The following is a 22,728-nucleotide window of genomic DNA, read 5'->3' on the forward strand; positions in this document are numbered from 1 at the left end:
CTTATATCTTCCCTGCCTATTCTGAGAGGATGCAATCATTTCCTCCATTCTCCTTATTTCCTCTACTCTATTTACCCATTCTCCTATCGAGGGGGGGTGTGCTTTTTTCCAATTACTCGGTATACATGCCTTTGCTGCATTTATCAAAAATGGGACGATCGAGTTTTCGTAACTCTTTGTCGGTATATCCGACAAGTGCAGCAGGAAAAGGGCTGGTTTTTCCTCTATTCTATTTTCAGTAAATTTCTGGATTACCTCCTTTACTCTTCCCCAAAAGGGTTTAACTTCTGTGCATGTCCAGAGAATATGGACCAGCGTACCTATTTCTTTTTTACATCTCCAGCATTCACTGGTTTCTCTTGGATACCAATTATGCAATTTCTCAGGAGTAATATACCATCTCATCATGAACTTATAGTTCATCTCTTGAGTCTTGGTACATCTTGCTGGTTTAAAAGTTAGTCTCACTATTCTCTGCACCTGCCCTTCTGTTAACTCAAACCCTAAATCCTTCTCCCACTTTCCCACCCACTGAGGTTTAACTTGCTCTTCTGGTTCCATCAGTAAATCGTAGGAGATTGACAGTGTACGTAGTAGTTTCCCTGGTTCTACACATAGCTTTTCAAATTTTGTTAATGCTCTACCATACTTCTCTGAGTCCTGTATGGAGTCCAGGAAATTATGTAGTTGCGCTGCTTGCCAGAAAGATAAGCTATATGCACCATCTCTCTCCAGCAATTCACTGATCGAAACCCAGTTATTTTGTATAAGAAATGATGAAGCCTGTTCCTGTTTCTTTTCTCTCAGCTGTATAAAGCTTCTGGAGTCTAAGCCCGGAGTAAACTGCGGATTCCCTAATATTGGAAATAAAGGTGATTCCTTCTTCGTTAGTTTACTATATATGCTCGGATGCGAGCATATCCGCAGTGTATTTCCTATTATTGGGTGATTTTTCAACTCCTTAGGTAACCACTGGTAGACCCATATCGCCCTCTTTAAGTCTATTTCTGTTTGAGTCTGTTCAATTTGTACCCAAAGTTTATTTTCTGAATGATGCCACCAATCCAATATCCTGCTCATATGTGCTGCAAGATAATAGACTCGGACATCTGGTACAGCCAGACCCCCATTCTTTTTCGGTAGGGTTAAAGTTCTACGTGCTATGCGGGGTCTTTTATGGGCTAACCATCTATTTTTAAGGCCCCTCAACTGCAAGTGTAAACCAAGCCTTACAATCTGTTACTTTGGTAGAATCAAAATTCTCAGATATATGATACCAAATTTGCTACATACAATCGCATGAGCCTGTACATATCTGTACACAGTAGAGGATGGATCCAGGTAAAACCTGTCATTTTGACATACGGTTTTTCATGCATGCATTTTTTAGAATATGCTCAGTTTAAATTATCCAGGTTTGTGATGGTTTACAAAATGTTGCTCATCTAGGCCCTAAAACAAGGGTACTTTAACCTTAGCTTGTAAATGATAAAGGGACTTCAGAACAGAACTAGTAAGCATTAACCAAAGTAAAACTCAATGCCAACCTTTTTTTTTTTTTTTTGGATAGAGTGAGGGAGTTTTTTTTTTTTGCCATCAGTATCCCATTGGGGGGGGGGGGTTTCCTTCACTTCCTGTCCCATAGCCAAAACAGGAAATGAGAAGTAATTCCTGTAAATAAGGCAATACCTTGAGGCCCCCAGGTCACAAGAACTAGTGTCCCTATTGGAAAATTTCCCTTTTTATTACTGCTCCGGGGACACAGACAGCAAAAAAACTTGACAGGGGTTCTAATCCCTCTCCACTCTAACCAAAACTAAAAAAAGGTCCTTTCCTTAGAATTTAGTCTGTTGCAGACTGCCCTACATTCATTTACTGTGGTATGGTGGCTCCTCTGCGCCGAATCCAGTACCTGTACGTGATTCTGCACCTCCGGGTCTGGGGCACGCACGCCTGCCGCTGGTGACCCACTCCCGCTGTGATTTGACACAGCGGGAGCCAATCAGCAGGTCCAGCGAACTCGATGTCCACCGACTCCTGACGATCTTTCGGGAGAGAAGCAGAACAGCGGTCTGCCTATGTAAACAAGGCAGATCAATGTTCTGTCAGTAGGGAAGGTAGTGATCTTGGGTTTCTGCTAAGCAGGAACACGGATCTCTGCATTTCCACAGTACAAGCACCTCCCCCACAGTTAGTAAACACTCCCTAGGCACACATTTAACCCTTTGATTGCCCATGATGTTAACCCCTTCCCCGCCAGTGTTATAAGAAAAGTGACAGCGCATATTTTTAGCACCGATCACTGTATTAGTGTCACTGGTCCCCAAAAAAGTGTCACTAAAGCCCCGTACACACGTACTGATCGTCGGTCGAACGATCGGCCGTCTTTTGTCCAGGGCTGTCGTGTCTGTTGAAAACTGCAAAAGACTGCACACGAATTTTGTCGGCCAACAACAGCCGACTGCAGAAGTGATGTCATGTGATGGTTAACTTTCCTTGTCTTTTTTCTTTTCTGAGCATGCCCAGTCTTGCTAATCTGCTGTCTGTTGGCCGAATTCTGTACTGACTGGCGAACAATCGGCCGTTCTGGTGACGGCCAACAAAAATTTTAAAGTCTGCACAACAGATTCTGTTCGGCCGAAAATGCGCTGTCGGAAGCATCATACTAACAAGCCTACAATCGGCCGATCGGTCGTCGGCCGAATATTTACGGCCGACAATCGGTACGTGTGTACGGGGCTTTAGTGTCCGATCTGTCCGCAATATCACAGTCCTGCTGTAAGTCGCTGATCGCCGCCAATACTAATAAAATAAATACATTTTAAAAATTCCATAAATATATCTCATTGTTTGTAGATGCTATAACTTTTGCGCAAACCAATATACACTTATTGGGATTTTTTTTTGTACCAAAAATAAGTAGCAGAATACATATTGGCCTAAATTCATTAAGAAATTCGATTTTTTAATTTTTTTTTTTTAGTGGGTACGTTTCATCGCAGAAAGTAAAAAAAAAAATTTTTTTCAAAATTTTCAAAAATCTTTTTTTGCTTATAGTGCAAAAAATAAAAACCGCAGAGGTGATCAGATACCACCAAAAGAAAGCTCTTCTTCTGGTAAAAAAGGACATAAATTTTATTTGGATACAACGTCGGCACGACACAGCAATTGGCAGTTAAAGTAACCATTGGGTTATACTGCCCCCTACAGGAGTATGACACTAGGCAGAAAAAAAGTCTGGCTAAGTCTATGGGCAGTCCCAGGGGGTATACTCCCTCTCTCTGCTATAGGTACTTCTAAATGGATTTTACGTTAAGTCAAAAATCCCATTTTATCTTTCGTTCATTGACGGACACGGCTCCTGATCTTCTTAACCATTGGGACCAGTGTTAAACACGAGGGGTGGGAACAATGAAAAAAGAAATTCCCAAGGCTAACTATAGCCAACCAGGTAAACGGGAGCTCAACCAAAAGTGGAGATCACCTGAAAAAAAAACTAAATAAAAAAAACAAACAATACACCCTTAGACTCGATTCACACTAGCGTGACTTGTCAGCCTGACAAGTCGCGCTCTCTCGCGGTCCATTGACTGCTACAGGACCCGTTCTAATAGGAGCGACACAAGTCGCTCCGACTTAGAAAAAGGGTCCTGTACTACTTCGGGGCGACCTCAGAGCGACTTACATAGACTTCCATTTTTTGATTTCCATGCAAGTCGCTCAGAAGTCGTGGTGCATGGAAATGCACAAGTCGCCCCCCGACGTAGTACAGAGTCGTGCCGCCCCAGTGTGAACCGACTCTTAAAGAGGACCAGGTCCTCTAAACAGCAGCCTGCAAAACCTTGCAGCCAAATTGCAGCATCCGCAGATACCAACACATCGACTTTTTAAAACTTTGTGAAAGTGTGCACCGACGACCAGGTGGCCGCCTTGCAAACCTGCATCACTGACGCCTGATGACTGAAGGCCCAGGTGGCACTGAGCGCTTGAGTAGAGTGTGCCTTGACAGGGAAAAGGAGGAACCTGACCCTTGATGGAATCACCGTCTGTCTGATCCATCTGGAAATGGTCGCAGACAACCCTTTCTGAGGCTCATCCGTAAGCACAAATAGGGAGTCCAATCTCCTAAAAGACTCTGTAGCAGCCAGGTACATCCTAATCGCCTGGACCACATCCAAGGTATGCAAAGCAATTTCCTTTAGATGTTTTGGCCTGGGACACAGGGAAGGCAACACAAAGTCTTCATTCAAATGAAAATCAAGAGACAACCTGAGGAAGGAACGCCGGTCAGGGGCGAAGAACCACCTTATCACTGTTAACCACCAAGTAAAGTGAACGATAGGGTAACGCTTCCAATTCTGACACCCTGCGCGCAGAGGTGAAAGCCACCAAAAAGACTACCTTCTGGGACAGCGTGAGCAGGGGAATCTCCAGAGGATTCTCAAAAGGAGGCTTCTGGAGGACTGACAGCACCAAATTGAGGTCCCAAGGCAGCAACTGAGACCACGCTGGAGGGGTCAAGTGCCTATCTCCCTGAAGAAAGGTACGCACCAAGGAGTATGTGGCCAAGGGCAGTTGAAAGAAGACCGCTAAGGCTGACACCTACTCTTGATAGTACTCAAGGCCAGTTTCTGCTCAACCCCCCTGTTGAAGGAAGGTCAAGACCTGAGCCACCAAAAAAAGAGCGAGGATGAACCCCAAGAGACTCACACCACGCAATGTAAGTCTTCCATGTACGATGGTAGTTCTTCCTAGAAATAGATTTCCATCAAAGCCAGCGACTGTAAAGCAGGATGGAAGATTGGTCCTTGGGACAGCAGATCCTCCCTGGGGGGAAGCTTCCAAGGAACGTCGGCGACCAGCCGCACCAGCATGGCGTACCAAGCCCGGCGAGGCCAGTCCGGGGCCACTAAGATTACCGGAATCCCTTCTGCCTCGATCCTGCATAGAAGTCTTGGCAGAAGCTTGAGAGAAGGGAAGGCGTAAATCAGACGATACTGACCCATCGGGGTCACCAGTGCATCCGGAGCATCCGCCAGAGGATCCCGCAAACGAGCCACAAACCTCTGCACCTTTTTGTTGAGCTGGGATGCCAACAGATCCACCTCAGAGATGCCCCATCGGAGACATAACTGGTGAAACACTTCCGGATGAAGTGACCACTCCCCTCGGTCCAACGCCTGCCGACTGAGGTAATTCCGCCTGCCAGTTTAACACCTGGGAATATGTACAGTAGAGAGGGCTGAAACGAACCGTTCTGCCCATCTTAGAATGCCCACAACCTCCAGAGCCACCAGGACACTCCTTGTGCCCCTGGTGATTGACATAAGCCACGGCAATGGCATTGTCCGATTTCATACGCACTGGACATCTCTGAAGACGATCCAGGCACAGTCTGATTGCTCGGAGTACCAAGACATTGATCGGTAGTCTGGATTCTTCCAGTGCCCAGACCCCCTAAAAAGAAATTTTGCCGAGGACACCTCTCCAGCCGGACCGGCTGGCATCCGTTGTGACCACTGTCCAATACAAGGGGAGGAGGAATTTACCCAGCCGATGTGCCGAAGAACCAAGCCACCATATCAGGGACTCTTTCTCTGGCTCAGCCGGATTGGATTGTCAAGAGACTGCGGATTCTTGTCCTATTTGGCCAGAATCTCCCTTGCAGGGACCTCGTATGGAACTGTGTAAACTGAACCACCTCGAAGGTGGACACCATCAGGCCCAGCACCCGCATGCAAGCCTTGAGGGATTGCAATCTGCTGGAAAACAGGAGATGAATTACATCCCGCTGTTCCTGGAACTTGTCCAGAGGAAGGAGCACTCTGGCTAAGGCCAAGTCCAGAGTAAGACCCAGATAGTCCAGTTTTGTGGATGGAACCAGAGCAGACATCTGAAAATTCAGAATCCAGCCGAACACCCTCAAGCTCGTATGGCGATTTCCAGGTTTTCCACCAGAGCAGGAGGAGACTCCGCTCGCAGGATGGGGTCTTCCAAGTACCGTGATCCCCTATTGGCGTAACAATGCTAGGACTGGGACCAACACTTTTGCGGAGGAGCAGAAGACCGGAGGAGCAGAAGCGAGACCAAAGGGTAACTCCACAAACGGATAATGCTCCTCCCCCACGGCAAAGCAGAGAAAGCGCTGGAGGCCAACACATATTGGAATCTGAAGGTAATCGTCCTTAATGTCGATGGAGGCAAGAAATCCCCCTGATGCAGGGAAGTTAACACCGTGCGAACAGACTCCATTTTGAACTTCTGCACCCAAACAAAGCAGTTCGGCGTCTTGAGGTCCAGAATTGGACGCACCTTGCCTTCCTTCCAGGGGACTTGAACAGGTTTGAGTAAAATCCCTGAAAACGTTTCAAAGTCGGGACCATCACCCTTTAAAGTAAAAGGTCTTGCACTGCCCCAAAAAGAACTTGTAAGCAAACCGGGGACAGTCACACGCTGGAAGGAATAACCTTACCGGAGGGTAAGAATAAAACTCGATCTTAAAGCCGGACCGAATTACCTCATTGACCCACCTGACTTGTACCAAGGGAGTCCACGGGTCTGGGAAACAGCGAAGATGCCCCCCCCCACCCCAGGTACGGGTGAGGGCGCACCTTCATGCTGAAGGGGCCTTGTCCGCAGGTCTTGAGAAGCCCGCTCTTGACTTGCCAGACCAAGTTCGCTTGGATCCTCCAGGGGAGGCTCCGATCCCTTGTCAGTCGACCCTGAAGGGCGAAAATAATTCTTATGAGCTGAGATTTAGGGCCCACGTCTATCACGGGGGTCCTTGCCCCTAATGTAGCCTGCGGAAGAAAGGTACTCTTCCCCCATATGAGACCTTTAATGATGTCATCAAGAGTAGCACCAAACAGGCGATCTCCTTGAAAGTGAAGATTAGTCAAGGCCTTTTTAGAAGTCTGGTCCGCAGACCAGCATTAGAACCAAAAGAGACACCGCCGTTTTGGTCGACTCACTATTTCGTGACAATTCTGTCAAAAGAGGAGGGGAAAGGGAACACCTTTTCCACTCTGGATGGCTTGTGAATGCCAAAAAGGAACCTGTGCCTCAGCTGTATCCTCCATCCCCAAGGTCTCACGCACAGCTACAATCAGTGTGTCCACCAGCACCTTTTTGTATGCTGTTGCAGAAGTGGAGGAATCCTCCTCACTATCTGAGGATTCAGGTTGCAAATCCAGCAGGGTGACCCATGTCCACGGCGGCCGAATCAGATTCAGGATCTGATGAGACAGATAAGGCCGGGAAGAGCATTAGGTGCTTTTTGCCAGCCTGCCTGTTGCCCAAAAGCCATTTCCACCCGGGACACCAAGGACTCTAGGACCACCATCAGTGCATCGATGGAATGTTGGAACCCGAAGGGACCCGCAGCCTCAGAGAGGGGATTAGGTGGGGAAATGTGCTCCAAAGACTCCTTGAGTCACCAGTGGTACCCCACAAAAGGCGTAAAAACACTGCTGGCAGCACCACCCAGTCGCCAGGCAAAAGGCACCACGCGATTTTCAGCAGAGAGGGAGAGGAACCCATCCGACTCACTACCCGCAGAAACAAGCGCCTGCAGCCACCAGGATAATGTACTACACATGCGGCGATCAGGAAGTAAAATGATCCAGGACTCCGCACCAGCGGATGAGGAGGGGCTCCCACTGCTGAAATTGACACCCACAAGGCTCCACTGTTATGGCCACCGCTATTTTTAATAGTAAACCACAGCAAAATGGCCGCCGTGTATAGAAATACACAGGCTACAACAAAATTGGGGCCCCATGAGGCATACAGGGACCCAGGAGGGAGACCAGGTCTAAGGGACAGATCCAGGCAGGATGGAGGGGCCCTGGCAACAACCCCCACCAGGTACAACCCCCCCCCCACACACAGTCGATCGTCTGGTCCCTGGCGCACCCCCCTTCTGGTCCCCATTGCTAGTAAGCATCCTACCCCCACCCCAGGAACAGTGGCCAGACCACCCAAAAACAGCCCCAATATATGTGGAGGTGAAGGGGGCTGAGGGACTCTGCAGGGGGGCTGTCTGTGGGAAGAAGGGGAACCCAGGGGTCCGACCTTCCCAGGGAGGGGCCCACGTTTACCCCAAAACCCTCCAGGGGGAGAGGGAGGACAACTACTCACCATACCAAGAACCAGACAGGCACCTCTCCAGACAGAACCCCTCTCCATCGAAATGGGGGGCTGTTGGCCAGGAGGAATGCTGCGACCCAGGCCAAGACCTGGTCGTATTCGACCTCGCGAGGCGTAGAACTCGCAGGCCGGCTGCTGGAGCTGAGGCCTGTGCGCGCTTGCTGGCCAGACTGGGATGACCACTGGATCTAGATTATCCAACCCGTTGCCCAGTCCGACAGTTGATTGTAGATCTCAAAGGAAAAAAATCCAGGAGAAAAAATTTCTATCTAAAAAGAAAAAAAATTGCCTGGACCAGAGATCCCAGCAATCCTTACTCCTGACTAGGCAGAAAAAAAAAACGAGTGGCTATAGCAGAGAGAGGGAGTATATCCTCTGGGACTGCCCATGGGTGTAGCCAGAATTATTTTCTGCCTAGTGTCCTATTCCTGTAGGGGACAGTATAACCCAATGGTTATGAATACCAGGAGTGGTCTCAATAAACAAAAGAAATACCGTATTTATCGGCGTATAACACGCACTTTTTCCTCCTAAAAATGGAGGAAAAGTAGCTGTGCGTGTTATACGCCGATATAAAAAAAAAAAATGTCCAGAAAGCAGCACCGAGAGGTAGAAGGGGGCGGGCGGTGCCGAGAGGTAAAAGGTGACGGGCGGCGCCGAGGAGAAGGAAGGACGCGCCGTCATCGGAAGTCCCGCCTCCTTTGCCGAAGTCAATCATAGGCGCCGGGACTTCCGATGAGAGCGCATCCTTCCTTCTCCTCGGCCCCCTGCCCCTTTCTACCTCTCGGCGCTGCTTTCTGGAGATTTTTAAAAGTGATGTGTATAGTGGCGCTGGCGAGGCTGCAATTATGGGCGCTGGCGAGGCTGCAATTATGGGCGCTGGCGAGGCTGCAATTATGGGCGCTGGCAAAGGCTGCATGTATGGGCACTGGCAAAGGCTGCATGTATGGGCACTGGCAAAGGCTGCATGTATGGGCACTGGCGATGGCGAGGCTGCATGTATGGGCACTGGCGAGGCTGCAATTATGGGCACTGGCGAGGCTGCAATTATGGGCACTGGCGAGGCTGCAATTATGGGCACTGGCGCTGGTGAGGCTGCAATTATGGGACTGGCGTTGGCGAGGCTGCATGTATGGGCACTGCGCTGGCGAGGCTGCATGTATGGGCATTGGTGCTGGTGGGGGTGCAGCCTATTTTCCCCAGGTCAATTTTTCGAAAGATATCGGGGAGGGGAGGCATGTTTTGTTAGGATTTGACTACTTAATTGTAACTCAAGACCAGAAGTATTTTGCCAGTAAAGTAGTTTATCGTTTAAAGCCAACTTACACCCCCTGATTTTTATTGCACATTGTGCCAACGTGCAATCTGGCAGAAAATCTTTTCTTATACTTACCTACCAACCCCTCAAGGCTCCCTCTTAGTGAAAATTCTGGCTCTTTGCCGAACCAGCCAAAGCAAGGACTCTTCCTGCCTGGAATTGTGACAGCAGGTACATGAATCCCATAGTCCTAAAACCTGCAGCTTGAAGGAGTTATGGGATTTAGGTCTGCTTTAACAGATTTCATTTCATAATTCTCAGAATAAGAAGCCTAAATAGCATGTCTCTACCTGAGCTAAAACATGCAGACTGAAGGAGCCTTGAGCAGTTAGGTGAGGATATAAAATGTTTCATTGCAAAAATACAGGTTAATACAGCGAGGTAGATGCAAACCATCAAAGCTGGTTTTACTTATGTTTTAACAGATCCATCAATTTCATCTCCTACTTTTGCCGTTTCTTAGTTCTCTGCATATATTTTTCTTGCAATCTTATCTGATAATCAAAGGAATGGCAGTTGCTAAACAACAAGGTAATTTGCTTTTGGCAGGCTTTCTGCTTCATCTGTCCTGAAGGAAGCTGCATGCTGACAGATGATTAATTGAACTCAGTTGGATCAAATTGCCTTTTACCATAATATGCGGTCTGTAAATATATATTCCTAAATTACTTCATGGCAGAATACATTTGGGTAGATCCTTGTATAGCTCCTACTCTATAGCACCCCATTCCTATACATTTTGAGGCTGATTTTGTCCTCCTAATGAGCCTATCAGATGTATTCTGTGAGATGATTCCCTTACATGCTTTGATTTACTGATGAAGTGGAAACAGGTTGCTCCCAGCTATCAGCGGAAAGATTCCCAGAGGCCTATTATTATTTTTCCAGCTATTGCATTGCTCGGAATCTAATTTTCCCTAGCTAATACTTCTATGGGTCTAATGGCAGCTGGAATGCTTCCTTAAGCTCCATTCACACTAATGCGTTTTTTTTTTATGCTTTTTGCAGAAATGCATTTCATTTTTTTTTTTTTTTTTTTTAAAAAACATGGCTTCCCTTTGGAACACGTTCGAATCAATGCATTTTTGTGCCTCTGCATTTTTTGAAAGGGTCAGGGACTTTTCTTTCTGCAGAATGCAGCGTTTTGCATGTATCAGACTTCAATGGACCTGCATCCAAAATGCAATTATTGCGTTTTTACTACGATTTCCTTTTCTAAATTTACTCAACAACAAATTTTCCAAATAAAAAAAAAAAAAAAACCCATAAAAAACACAAATGGCAGTTTAAAAAATGTGGAAAGCACAGCAAAAAGCACTACAGAAACGCTCAAAAGCAACAACATGCAGAGGTGTGAATCGAGCCTCAGTTCAATCATCATTTCTGCATGCATGTTTTTAACACTTTTTGGTGCATATTTTATGCGTTTTTTTCTTTTTTTTTTTTTTCACTGTACTGGGGGTCTGATGTGTTTTTGATGTTTTTTCTTTTTTTTTTGCTTTTTACCACGTTCCAGTACAGTTCTGTGCAGGAAAAAAAGCAGCATGTTGTACTTTTTTTCTAAAACTGAAAAGCACTGGAAAGCACTGCACTGGTGTGAACTGTACCATTGGAACCCATATAACCTACTTTCCATGCATTTTTGATGCAGGAAGAAAAAAGTGCTGCACTGCATAAGGTGTGAATAGGTCCTTACTTCATTTTATGAAAAATAAATAAAAATAATACTGTAATCCTATTCACCTCTGGGTGATCCATATACATTGCAGAATCCTAATGTGTTATTTGTTCTCTTGTTCAGGGACTTGTTTATTAACCACCTGGTGAAATCTCAGTGCTCTGATGTAGGATGCTATAACGCTGGCATCCCTTTTGAAGTAATTAACCCTTTAGGGTTTCTCATCAAAACAAACTAAATTCCTACTGCACTGATTTTTTTTTTTACATGCCCACTCTAACTAAACACTGGTATGAAAGAAAAAAAAAAAAAGAAGAAAATACCCATTTTAGTTAACTGAAGCCACGGTCATATGATAACCCATGAAGATCCTTCTCTTGCCCTCTCTTTACTTCCTGGGGTCCTTCTTTAGGTATCCACATCACTGCCTGCATGATGTAAACACCTCCTATTGGTGGAGGTGACACTTCTGTGGCCATGCCCTGTCTCATAAGCATCAAAGGCAGAGGAACTCACAGGGGCAGTGTAGGGACCAGTGCCCAAGAAAATACAGAGCAGGGAAAAATGTCTGGTCCCCAGGGTAAGACTAAATTAGCCTTGCTCATACAGGAAACTACATCTTTCTTACACAGGTTATGCCCCATACACACGTGCAGATTATCTGCAGACTTTTGTCTGCAGACTTACCAAAACCATATAATATGAGGTCAAACCTAAACACTTTCAATTTGTATGCAATCCGGCAGGCCCTTGCACTACATAGAAAAGGTAAGTCTGCAGACAAAAGTCTGCAGATAATCTGCACGTGTGTATGGGGCATTAGTCTCAGCATAGGTGATAGGAGGGGGACAGGAACATTTTAAGACTAGTTAGGTTTAGCCTGGAATTCTACTTTAGGAAAAGGTGTTTTGGAATCAAGACTGAGGAGCAAGATAATTAATGAACACTGCATTATTTATATTTCATCTCTTTTTTCTGGAGTTGGGCTTTAACGGGTTGTTTATAGTGATTTTAACTGCTCTTAATCAGCCTGCCTCCTTTTAGTCTTCTGAAAATAAGCATGATCCTACCTTCATGTCCGCTTCCCCTCCACTCCGAGTGTCTTGGCAGAAGAAGTTGTAGCCTCCTTCCCATACTCCTGTTACAAGCTACAAAAGATAAGCACATTTCAATTAGGATACAGACATAAATAAACTGTATATAATGATATTAGGAAACAATGTGTATCATATACATAAAGACTCAGAAGAAAGTGTCCAATTTATTTAATCGGTAGAAAATACCATAATGTATCTAATATAAGAAACGTATCTTAAAAAGGAGAGCTGTGTCAGTCCCAGCAACCAATTATTATCTCCTTCACTATACAGAATTATGGAAATGAGTATGTGATTGCAAGCAACTTTATAGGCAACACATACAGTATAATTAACTGTTACAAGGAAGTTTCAAAAACTGCCACGATTTCACAACATACTTGTGGTCTAATACAATAATGTCTATATAAGTGCAACACGTTTGGCAACAGAGATGTACAGTATGTCACAAAAGTGAGTTTACCCCTTACATTTTTGTAAATATTTTATTACAACTTTTCATATGACAACACTGAAGAAATGACACTTTGCTACAATGTAAAGTAGCGAGTGTACAACTTGTATAACAGTGTAAATTGGCTGTCCCCTCAAAATAACTCAACACACATTAATGTCTAAACCACTGGCAACAAACGTGAGTATACCCCTAAGTGAAAATGTCTAAATTGAGCCCAAAAGTGTCAATATTTTGTGTGACCACCACTATTTTCCAGCACTGCCTTAACCCACTTGAGCATGGCGTTCACCAGAGCTTCACAGGTTGCCACTGGAGTCCTCTTCCACTCCTCCATGACGACATCACGGATCTGGTGGATGTAAGAGACTTTGCACTCCTCCACCTTCCATTTGAGGATGTCCCACAGATGCTCAATAGGGTTTAGGTCTGGAGACATGCTTGGCCTGTCCATCACCTTTACCCTCAGCTTCTTTAGCAAGGCAGTGGTCGTCTTGGAGGTGTGTTTGGGGTCGTTATGTTGGAATACTGCCCTGCAGCCCAGTCTCCGAAGGGTGGGGGGATCATGCTCTGGTTCAGTATGTCACAGTACATGTAGGCATTCATGGTTCCCTCAATGAACTGTAGCTCCCCAATGCTGAAAGCACTCATGCAGCCCCAGACAATGACACTCCCACCACCATGCTTGACTGTAGGCAAGACACTTGTCATACTCCTCACCTGGTTGTTGCCACACATGCTTGACACCATCTGAACCTAATAACTTTATCTTTGTCACATCATCTTTAGAAGAGGTTTCTTTCTGGGACGACAGCCATGCAGACCAATTTGATGCAGTGTGCGGTGTATGGTCTGAGCACTTACCAGCTGACCCCCCTCACCCCTTCAACCTCTGCAGCAATGCTGGCAGCATTCATACGTCTATTTCCCAAAGACAACCTCTGGGTTTAACGCTGAGCACGTGCACTGAACTCCTTTGGTCCACCATAGCGAGGCCTGTTTTGAGTGGAACCTGTCCTGTTAAACCGCTGTATGGTCTTGGTCACCGTGCTGCAGGTCAGTTTCAGGGTCTTGGCAATCTTCTTATAGCCTAGGCCATCTTTATGTAGACCAACAAATCTTTTTTTTTTTCAGATCCTCAGGGAGTGCTTTGCCATGAGGTGCCATGTTGAACTTCCAGTGACCAGTATGAGAGAGTGAGAGCGATAACACCAAATGTAACACACCTGCTCCCCATTCACACCTGAGACCTTGTAACACTAACGAGTCACATGACACCGGGGAGGGAAAATTGCTAATTGGGCCCAATTTGGACATTTTTACCTAGGGGTGTACTCACTTTTGTTGCCAGCGGTTTAGATATAATTAGCTGTGTGTTGAGTTATTTTGAGGGGACAGCAAATTTACACTGTTATACAATCTGTACACTCACTACCTTACATTGTAGAAAAGTGTCATTTCTTCAGTGTTATCACATGAAAGGATATAATGAAATATTTACAAAAATGTGAGGGAAGTGCTCATAATGTATGTAATGGCATATCCCCTGGAAGTATGCAATATCTACATTATGGTGGCAAGTATATGTAAAAAAAAAAAAATCAGACTACAAGAACAATTCAGTTACTAACAATATTCAGCAATACTGCAGCTGTGCTCAAGTCCAAGCATTCACTCAATTTTGTGCAATCTTCTGTATCCAGGCCATTGTAAAGCCACTCCTAGAGTTAAGTACATGGCAGAACTTTCTGCAGACTGTGCTGAATAAATGTCTCTTTCTGCATCACCAATAACATTCAAACTTACAAGGCTGGTTTGGATTTGATTGGTGGTTGTTAGAAACATCTTAGTACTGACATTTTTTTACATCAGACAAGGAACCTCGAGCGTTTGTTCCAGCACCACTTGCAGGCATGTCCTGGGAAAAACCTAAAAAAAGGCGAGTAAGGTGGATTTGTGCAACACCGAAAAGCTTGGATAAATAAGCTAAGCCATGCCCTGACATCCTTACTATACATAAGTGCTAAATAGCAGACCTTAGTTTTTAAATATTAGGTCCCGCACATGACCCCTGTACTAAGCCATGCAACATGTACTTTTCTTTCAGTATATTGAAAGATTTTACTGCCAACCTTTCTTCTGCACACAAATTTATCTCCAAGGACAAACTGCTATACCACACTTGATGGCTGGGTGCTTCTGCTAACTCAGCACAATGGTATTCAGATGTAAGCTAGCTGTTGTGCCAAGTAGGGTAAAGTACTACATTAGTCTAAGGTCAACTTCACCGTTTTTACACACTTTTAGGGTCAGTTTTTCTAATAAAATCCTTATCTGACCTGCAAAGTGTGCATGTTCTCTTGATAAAGAGGAGAATACGATTTACATCCAAATCTTAAACCTTACCACATCACTGCAAGAGATGACTTAGTCATCATAAAAGTAAAATAAAAGTAAAAAAGTAATAAAAACTAAGTGTACTGGCCCGGTCAGCTTGCATTTTGATCTCAAGTACCACTTTAATGGTAATGCTGGAAGCTATTCATATAACATCTTTTGGATGCATTGTTTTTTTTTTTAAATTACAAATTTAGAGTGTGCTGATCTCAAATTACAAAAAAAAGTCTACAGAGTTCTAAGATGTAATAACAATTCCCCAAGGCATGGCACTTGCTACCAGTAAAGACACCTAATCATGAGTATACTGTGCAGTACAGATAAAATTAAAATTACATTATTAAAGTTTGTAAAAAAGATTAGTTTTTTTTTTGTTTAATAACAAACAGTTATATACTTCCCTGCTCTGTGCAATGGAATTGCACAGGGCGACCCCAAACCTCCTCTTCTCGGATCCCCTTGTTCCGTGAAAAAACCATACCCGTGAGAAAACCATACCCTCATCACTTCCGGTGAACCTACGGAGGGTATGGATTTCTCACGGTACTTACACTTGCCGCGATTACATTAAAACAGCTCCTCTGCAACATAAATCATCTCCGCTCCTTCCCCTCTCACTTCCCTGCTCTCGGCTAATAAATATAAAAGCGCATCACGGAGCCGAGATCTCCGTCATTTCAAATTCATACACCCGCCGCCACTTTTATATTTACTAGCCGACATCAGGGAGGTGACAGGGATAGCAGAGGAGATGATTGATGTTGCAGCCGAACTGTTTTTATGTAACCGCCGCAAGTATAACATTACACACAATACCGTGATTATTTCATTCCCTCCGAGCATGCGCACTCCTCAACTTCACAGCTGTTCAATGGTGTTTTCGGGGGGCTCTGAGCATGCGCACTGTTACGCTGCTCAGCTGTTTCGGACAGGAAGTGACAAGGGTATGGAAATCTAACGAGGTATGGAATTCTGTTACACCCTGCCAAGTGCCCCCATAGAAAGCCTCTTTCTATAGGGGCACTGATGGTGGCTCCCTCATGAGCCTCCCTGTCTGCATCTATTGACATAGAGGGACTCGGCCCTGCCCCCTGCTCCCTCATGAGTTGAGATTGACAGCAGTGAGAGCATCAATAAAGCTAGTGAGAATAAGAACTGAGGCTTTATACCCACTTTACAGTATGGTACAAATGTCAGTGCAGGCAGTTTCCCTTATATTGACCCAGATTCACTAAAGGAGTAGAGAATTTTCATTTTACAAAGTGAATTTTGACTTAACAAAATAAAGTTCTGCTTACATCAATCATCTAATCGCGTGCAAGCAAAAATTAGGTTTTTCATTTTTTTACGCACATACCTTGGTATTATTTGCTAACAAAATTTTCACCGCATTGACCAAGGTAAGTCAAAATTCTCCTGGGAAGAGGAATTTCCCTTTGCAGTATTACTATGTGCAAATCCTTTAGTAAATCAGGGTCACTGCAATTACATGTGGTACAAAGCATCAAAGGGTCCATACCCATTTAAAATGGTTGTAAACCTCTGAAATGAAAAACGAACAATGCACATCCACTTATAGCGTGTACTTTCCTCAATCCAAAGTACCTAGTAGGATTTCTATCTGCTCTGTCATTCCTCCGCTATCTACAGGAGTAACTTTGGACAGTTTATGTGGACAACAGACAATCTGGGGACATGGCCCCGCATCTAACAATGCTCTTATTAGGAGATTCTGCTTTGCAGTCAGTCTAGCAATGCTTTAAATAGGAGATGTTCATTTAAAAAAAAAGGGCATAAATGTCAGCATGACCTCACAAAATATCCAATAGAAAAACTGCCATTACAGATAACTGACACATCACAAGCTAAATACTTCTGCTCTAGTCTGTTCCATTTCATATGACTGCAACTAAATACACTGTCCAACTATTCTTGGAACCAAATGTAAAGTTTGTATAAGCTACACTCTTATTTTATCTGTGATTCTACTGAAAATGTTAAAGCTAGAAGAAAAGACACTTGCCCATCAAGTATAACCAAAAGACAAATCTAAATAAATTAAAAACTTCAAATCGACAGAACTCTATTCCAAAGAAAGGTAGAAAACCCCCAAATGATGGTCCAGATTGCTCCAACAAGGAAAACAAATTGTTCCTTAGCCCCTAAATCAGTGGTCTCCAAACTGTGGCCCTTTGCATGACTTTATCCTGCCCTCAGAACACTATTCTTCCCACTGACACCAACAAGGGGGGCACTATTCCTTCCACTTACACCAAAAGTGGGGAACTATTTCTCTTGCTTGTATTTTTCCTTCCACGTGCACCAACGATGAGACATTATTTCTCTTACGGACACCAACAATGGGGCATTTTTCATACCACTGACTCCAATAAAAAAGGACACTATTCCTCCCACTGACACCAGCAATGGGGCATAATTCCTCCCACTGATATAAACAATTAGGCACTATTCCTCCCCCTAATACTATTGATGAGGCACTATTCCTCCTACTGACCAAAGGCACTATGTAATTTTTTACTCCCACTGACCCAGGGGCATTTTCTACCTCCGTTGGCCACTCCAGCCCGATAAAGTCTGAAGGACAGTAAACTGGCCCTTTGTTTATAAACTTTAGGCAATCCCATACTCCCTGGATCAACTTCAACAATTACTTAGAAATAATAATAGCCTGTTATGGTTTTGCACAGACCAGCCCTGAATCCCCTCTTCTAGAGTCTTCCGCCAGCACTCCTGGCTCCTTCTCCCTTCTAAATGCCACCATAACAAGCAGCTTGCTAGGGGGGCACTTGTGTGGTCTCACTCATGAGCTGGGCAGTGTGTGTGTCCATTAACCCCGCCCCCACTTCTTCCTTGCAGGATTTGATTGACAGCGGCAGGAGCCAATGGATCCCGCTGCTACCTCCATGTCCAGTGAGGAGACACAGAGAGCGAAAGTGCCGCATTGCTGCTCTTAGGCATAGAGCTGGATGGAGATCGGGCTCAGGAAAGTATTTGGGGGTTTGCAATTGTTTTCACCTGTGCTGTGGTGTAGACTTTTTCAACCGGGATTGTGCTTCCTTTCTTTCTCTAAGTATTTGGGGGGATAGGGGGGGCACTAATTAAAGAAGGTTTTTTTCCTTAATATAGAGATAAGGATAAAAAAACCTTCCGCCTTTACAATCACTTTAAGCTCTTGCTTAACAATGGATTGTCAGCTCCTGTAAATAATTCTTTGTAAAAACAGGTCTCTTTTTTTTTTTAAAAAAAGTTATTGAGGAATTAAAGTATACTGTAAGTGGGTTGGTGAATGGGCTAATAATACTGTCACTATGCCCTGAATGGAGTCAAAAAGCAGAGAGCGGCTTATATGCTTGTACCCCCTATCTGCGACCTGCATAATACACACTACCCTCTCCCACATTAACCAAATGCAGCCTGTACCTGTGTACTGGGTTATTTAATGAAGGAAGTGCCATATACTACACCTTTGTTGATTGGATGTTGCAAGTGGTGGCCAAGCCGTTTACTGAGTCAGATTGGGTGCTATAGAAAATGCATAAAAAATATCACTAGTCATGGAACTGTAGTTGCATGTAGGAACCTTAGCGCAGAACAGAAAATCTAGATTTCTAAATTAAATCAAATCGAGAAGGAGCCAAAAGAAAAAAAAAAAGTAAAGCTTTTATTCTCCAACTCACTAGACCTGAGGGCAGTAACGCTAAACCTATACAGTTCTTACTACAATGCTACTGACCCAGAACAAGTACTGTATGCAACCTAATCACTGAATTTCAGCTTCTGCTTGAGGCTTCTCACACTGGCAGTTTACTTGATAAAAGATTCCCTTTAATTTAATTGTGTGTAGTTTTGTAAATTAATATTTGGCAACTTACCGGTGTAAAGGATAAAAGAAGATATATGGTATTAGGTATGGAATGAGTTGTAAAGGTCATTATATTTAGCAGAGTTCTTTTCTGGACAAAGCAACGAAAGAGATGAAAGCGTTATGAGCTTAATCCAACGTCAAATCTACTCTGAAAGGCCAGCATTGAGTTCATTGCAACCCTGTACAACTGATTTAGATTAACAAGTCCAATTTGTAACAGTTCTATTTCTACAGGGAGATCTGTTCTGTCAGTGTCCCTTAAAGATAAAAATGACTTGACTCCTAAGGGAAAAACAGCACAGCATACAGAATTCACTCGAGGAAATAAAGTGTATGAAAAGAGCAGATGAAATAATATTATTTTATCCTGTACTGCAGGAGGATGGGTACAAGAAACATCACATTGTACATTAGTCTTGGAATGTAAATATTGTATTTGCTGTAGGCGTTGGCAGCATGAATTAATACCGTAATGCCTTTGGCTATAGGCATACTACACTGTATATAGCTCAAGCATATTAACATTTCACATTAGCTCCAAGGCAGTATTTGGAAACCTGCAGGACCAGATATCACAGCTTCCATCATTCTTGTCCAAATCATTTTTACACGTGAAATACAGGAGGTCCCCGGGTTTACAAACAAGACAGGGACTTGTAGGTTTGTTCTTAAGTTGAATTTGTTTGTAAGTCGGGACAGATACATTTTTTTAAGTGTAGCTCAAGCCAAAAAAATTATTTTTAAGTTTTTTGGATAGCATAGGGAAGGGTTAACACTCCTGTACCATTTGTTTTGCTGTCTCTACCCCTGTTCAGAAGATTTCACTTCACTTCCTGTCCCTATGACAACTGGGTTTTGAAAAATTTGGGTTGTTGTGGAAACAAGGATTAGTAATAAAGCTTCAGTGGAGACACATTTTCCCTATGATAACTCTTATAGGAGTGAGTAGGAGTTTGTAAGCAGGAGTCGTTTGTAACCCGGGGTTGTAACTAAGGTGTTTAGAATTTTCAAAACTGATGTTTTAAAGTAATTGTTTATCCTTCTAGTAGAAGTTTCTTTTTTAGTAATTGTATAAAAGTTTGTCAATAACTACAGTGGGGATCGAAAGTTTGGGCACCCCAGGTATAAATTTGTATTAATGTGCATAAAGAAGCCAAGGAAAGATGGAAAAATCTCCAAGAGGCATCAATTACAGATTAGACATTCTTATAATATGTCAACAAAAGTTAGATTTTATTTCCATCATTGACACTTTCAAAATAACAGAAAACCAAAAAATGGTGTGTGCAAAAGTTTGGTCACCCTGCAGAGTTAATATCTTGTACTGCCCCCTTTGGCAAGTATCACAGCTTGTAAACGCTTTTTGTAGCGAGCCAAGAGTCTTTCAATTCTTGTTTGAGGTATCTTTGCCCATTGTTCCTTACAAAAGTCTTCCAGTTCTTTGAGATTTCTGGGCTGTCTGTCACGCACTGCTCTTTTAAGGTCTATCCATAGATTTTCAATTATGTTGAGGTCAGGAGATTGTGAAGGCCATGGCAAAACCTTCAGTTTACGCCTCTTGATGTAATCCCCCGTGGATTTCGAGGTGTATTTAGGATCATTATCCATTTGTAGAAGCCATCCTCTCTTTAACTTCAGCTTTTTCACAGATGGCATCAAGTTACCATCCAAACATTGCTGAAATTTTATTGAATCCATTTTTCCTTCTACTCGTGAGATGTTCCCTGTGCCACTGGCTGCAATACAACCCCAAAGCATGATTGATCCACCCCCATGCTTAACAGTTGGACAGAGGTTCTTTTCATTAAATTCTGTGCCCCTTCTTCTCCAAACGTACCTTTGCTCATTCCGGCCAAAAAGTTCAATTTTAACCTCATCGGTCCACAGAACTTGTTTCCAAAATGCATCAGGCTTGTCTATATGTTCATTTGCAAAGTTCAAACGCTGATATTTGTGATGAGGACCAGTGGCAGCTGGTGCTCAAAATTTTTGGGGGGGCGCAAACAGAAAAATAGGCATTGCTTTGCGGCAAAAAACGCTGTAAAAAAATTGCGTGACTTTGAGGTCGCAAAAGTGTGAAAGGGGCCTTCAGTAAATAAGGAATAGTGTGCCCCCTTTCAATGCAGAGAGACCAGCGTGCCCCCTTTCAATGCAGAGAGACCAGCGTGCCCCCTTTCAATGCAGAGAGACCAGCGTGCCCCCTTTCAATGCAGAGAGACCAGTGTGCCCCCTTTCAATGCAGTGACCAGCGTACATGCCCCCTTTCAATGCAGTGACCAGCATACATGCCCCCAATGCAGAGATCAGCGTGCGTGCCCCCAATGCAATGACCAGCATACATGCCCCCAATGCAGAGATCAGCGTGTGTGCTCCCTTCAATGCAGTGACCAGCATACATTCCCCCAATGCAGAGATCAGCGTGCGTGCTCCCTTACTTACCTGGAGCAGCAGCGGCTACGGGCGGCTTCTCATCAGTGTCCCGGCGTCGGCTTCTCATAAGTCCCGGTGGCGCGTCTCCTCCAGTCCTATCGGACGCGCTTCCTGATTGGCCAGGAGGAGGATTGGTGTGGCAATAGCAAATTTTCATTCGCTATTGTCACACAATGGGTGGGCTCGGGGCGCACTGCTCTGTGCCCCGGCTTCACCCATTGCATCACCCTATTAGAGCTTCTGGCTCTAATCAGGTGATTTTAAAAAAAAAACCCCATTAAGCTCCATGCGTCCGGCGGGGGGCATGCAGATTAGGGGGCCAGATGCATGGATGGGGGGGCGGCGCCCCTGCGCCCTCAATAGACCGGCCGCCACTGGTGAGGACGTAGAAGAGGTTTTCTTCTGATGACTCTTCCATGAAGACCCTATTTGTACAAGTATCTCTTTATAGTGGAACAGTGTACCACAACTCCAGTGTCTGCCAGATCTTTCTAGAGGGATTGTGCAGCCAAACGTGGGTTTTGAATTGTTTTTCTCACAATCCTGCGAGCTGTTCTGTCTGATATTTTTCTTGGTCTTCCAGATCTTGCTTTAACTTCCACTGTTCCTGATGACTGCCATTTCTTAATTACATTCCGAACAGAGGATATTGACATCTGAAAACGCTTTGCTATCTTCTTATAGCCTTCTCCAGCTTTGTGAGCATCAAGTATTTTCAGTTTCAGTTTTCTAGACAACTGCTTAGAAGATCCCATGGTGCTGATTGTTGGGGCAAGGTCAAATGAGTCTGGGCATTTAAAACCTTGGAGATTGACATCACCTGGTCTTCCCAGACCATGATTGAGAACAATCCATGACACTGGCAGGTCTCAGCCTTGCAAAGGGGGCAGTGCATGCTATAAATTCTGCAGGGTGCCCAAACTTTTGCAGACGCCATTTTTTTGTTTTCTGTAATTTTGAAAGTGTCAATGATGGAAATAAAATCTAACTTTTGTTGACATATTATAAGAATGTCTAATCTGTAATTTGATGCCTTTTGGAGATTTTGCCATCTTTCCTTGGCTTCTTTATGCACATTACTGTAATACAAATTTTCACCTGGGGTGCCCAAACTTTTGATCCCCACTGTATATAGAAATCATTGCAAAAAATCTTATGTTCCATACAACACAACCCCATCATTTACAAGCAACTAGAAGACTAATGAACCAAAGTGAGCAGAGTGGTGACTCATCAGTGTGCTGCTGCTCTTGCATTGCCCAATAAACAGGCTTCAAGTGTGTTCTTTAAAGCGGTTCTTCAGACTTTTTTAAACAAATT

The 22,728-nt window shown here is 44.2% G+C and overlaps 1 protein-coding gene across 2 annotated transcripts in view; it reads right to left on the reverse strand.

Annotated features, from left to right (window-relative positions):
• ELOVL5 (ELOVL fatty acid elongase 5) overlaps positions 1–22,728 on the reverse strand; it is a 171,193-nt gene that overhangs the window by 59,528 nt on the left and 88,937 nt on the right. For both annotated transcript variants that reach the window (XM_082251328.1, XM_082251329.1), the window contains exon 4: positions 12,215–12,292. In XM_082251328.1, coding sequence (XP_082107454.1) covers positions 12,215–12,292 — 78 coding nt within the window. The remainder of the gene's footprint in view (positions 1–12,214; positions 12,293–22,728) is intronic.

This window comes from Pelophylax lessonae (genome assembly GCF_965119305.1).
Source record: "Pelophylax lessonae genome assembly, chromosome: 3".
Lineage (NCBI taxonomy): Eukaryota > Metazoa > Chordata > Amphibia > Anura > Ranidae > Pelophylax > Pelophylax lessonae.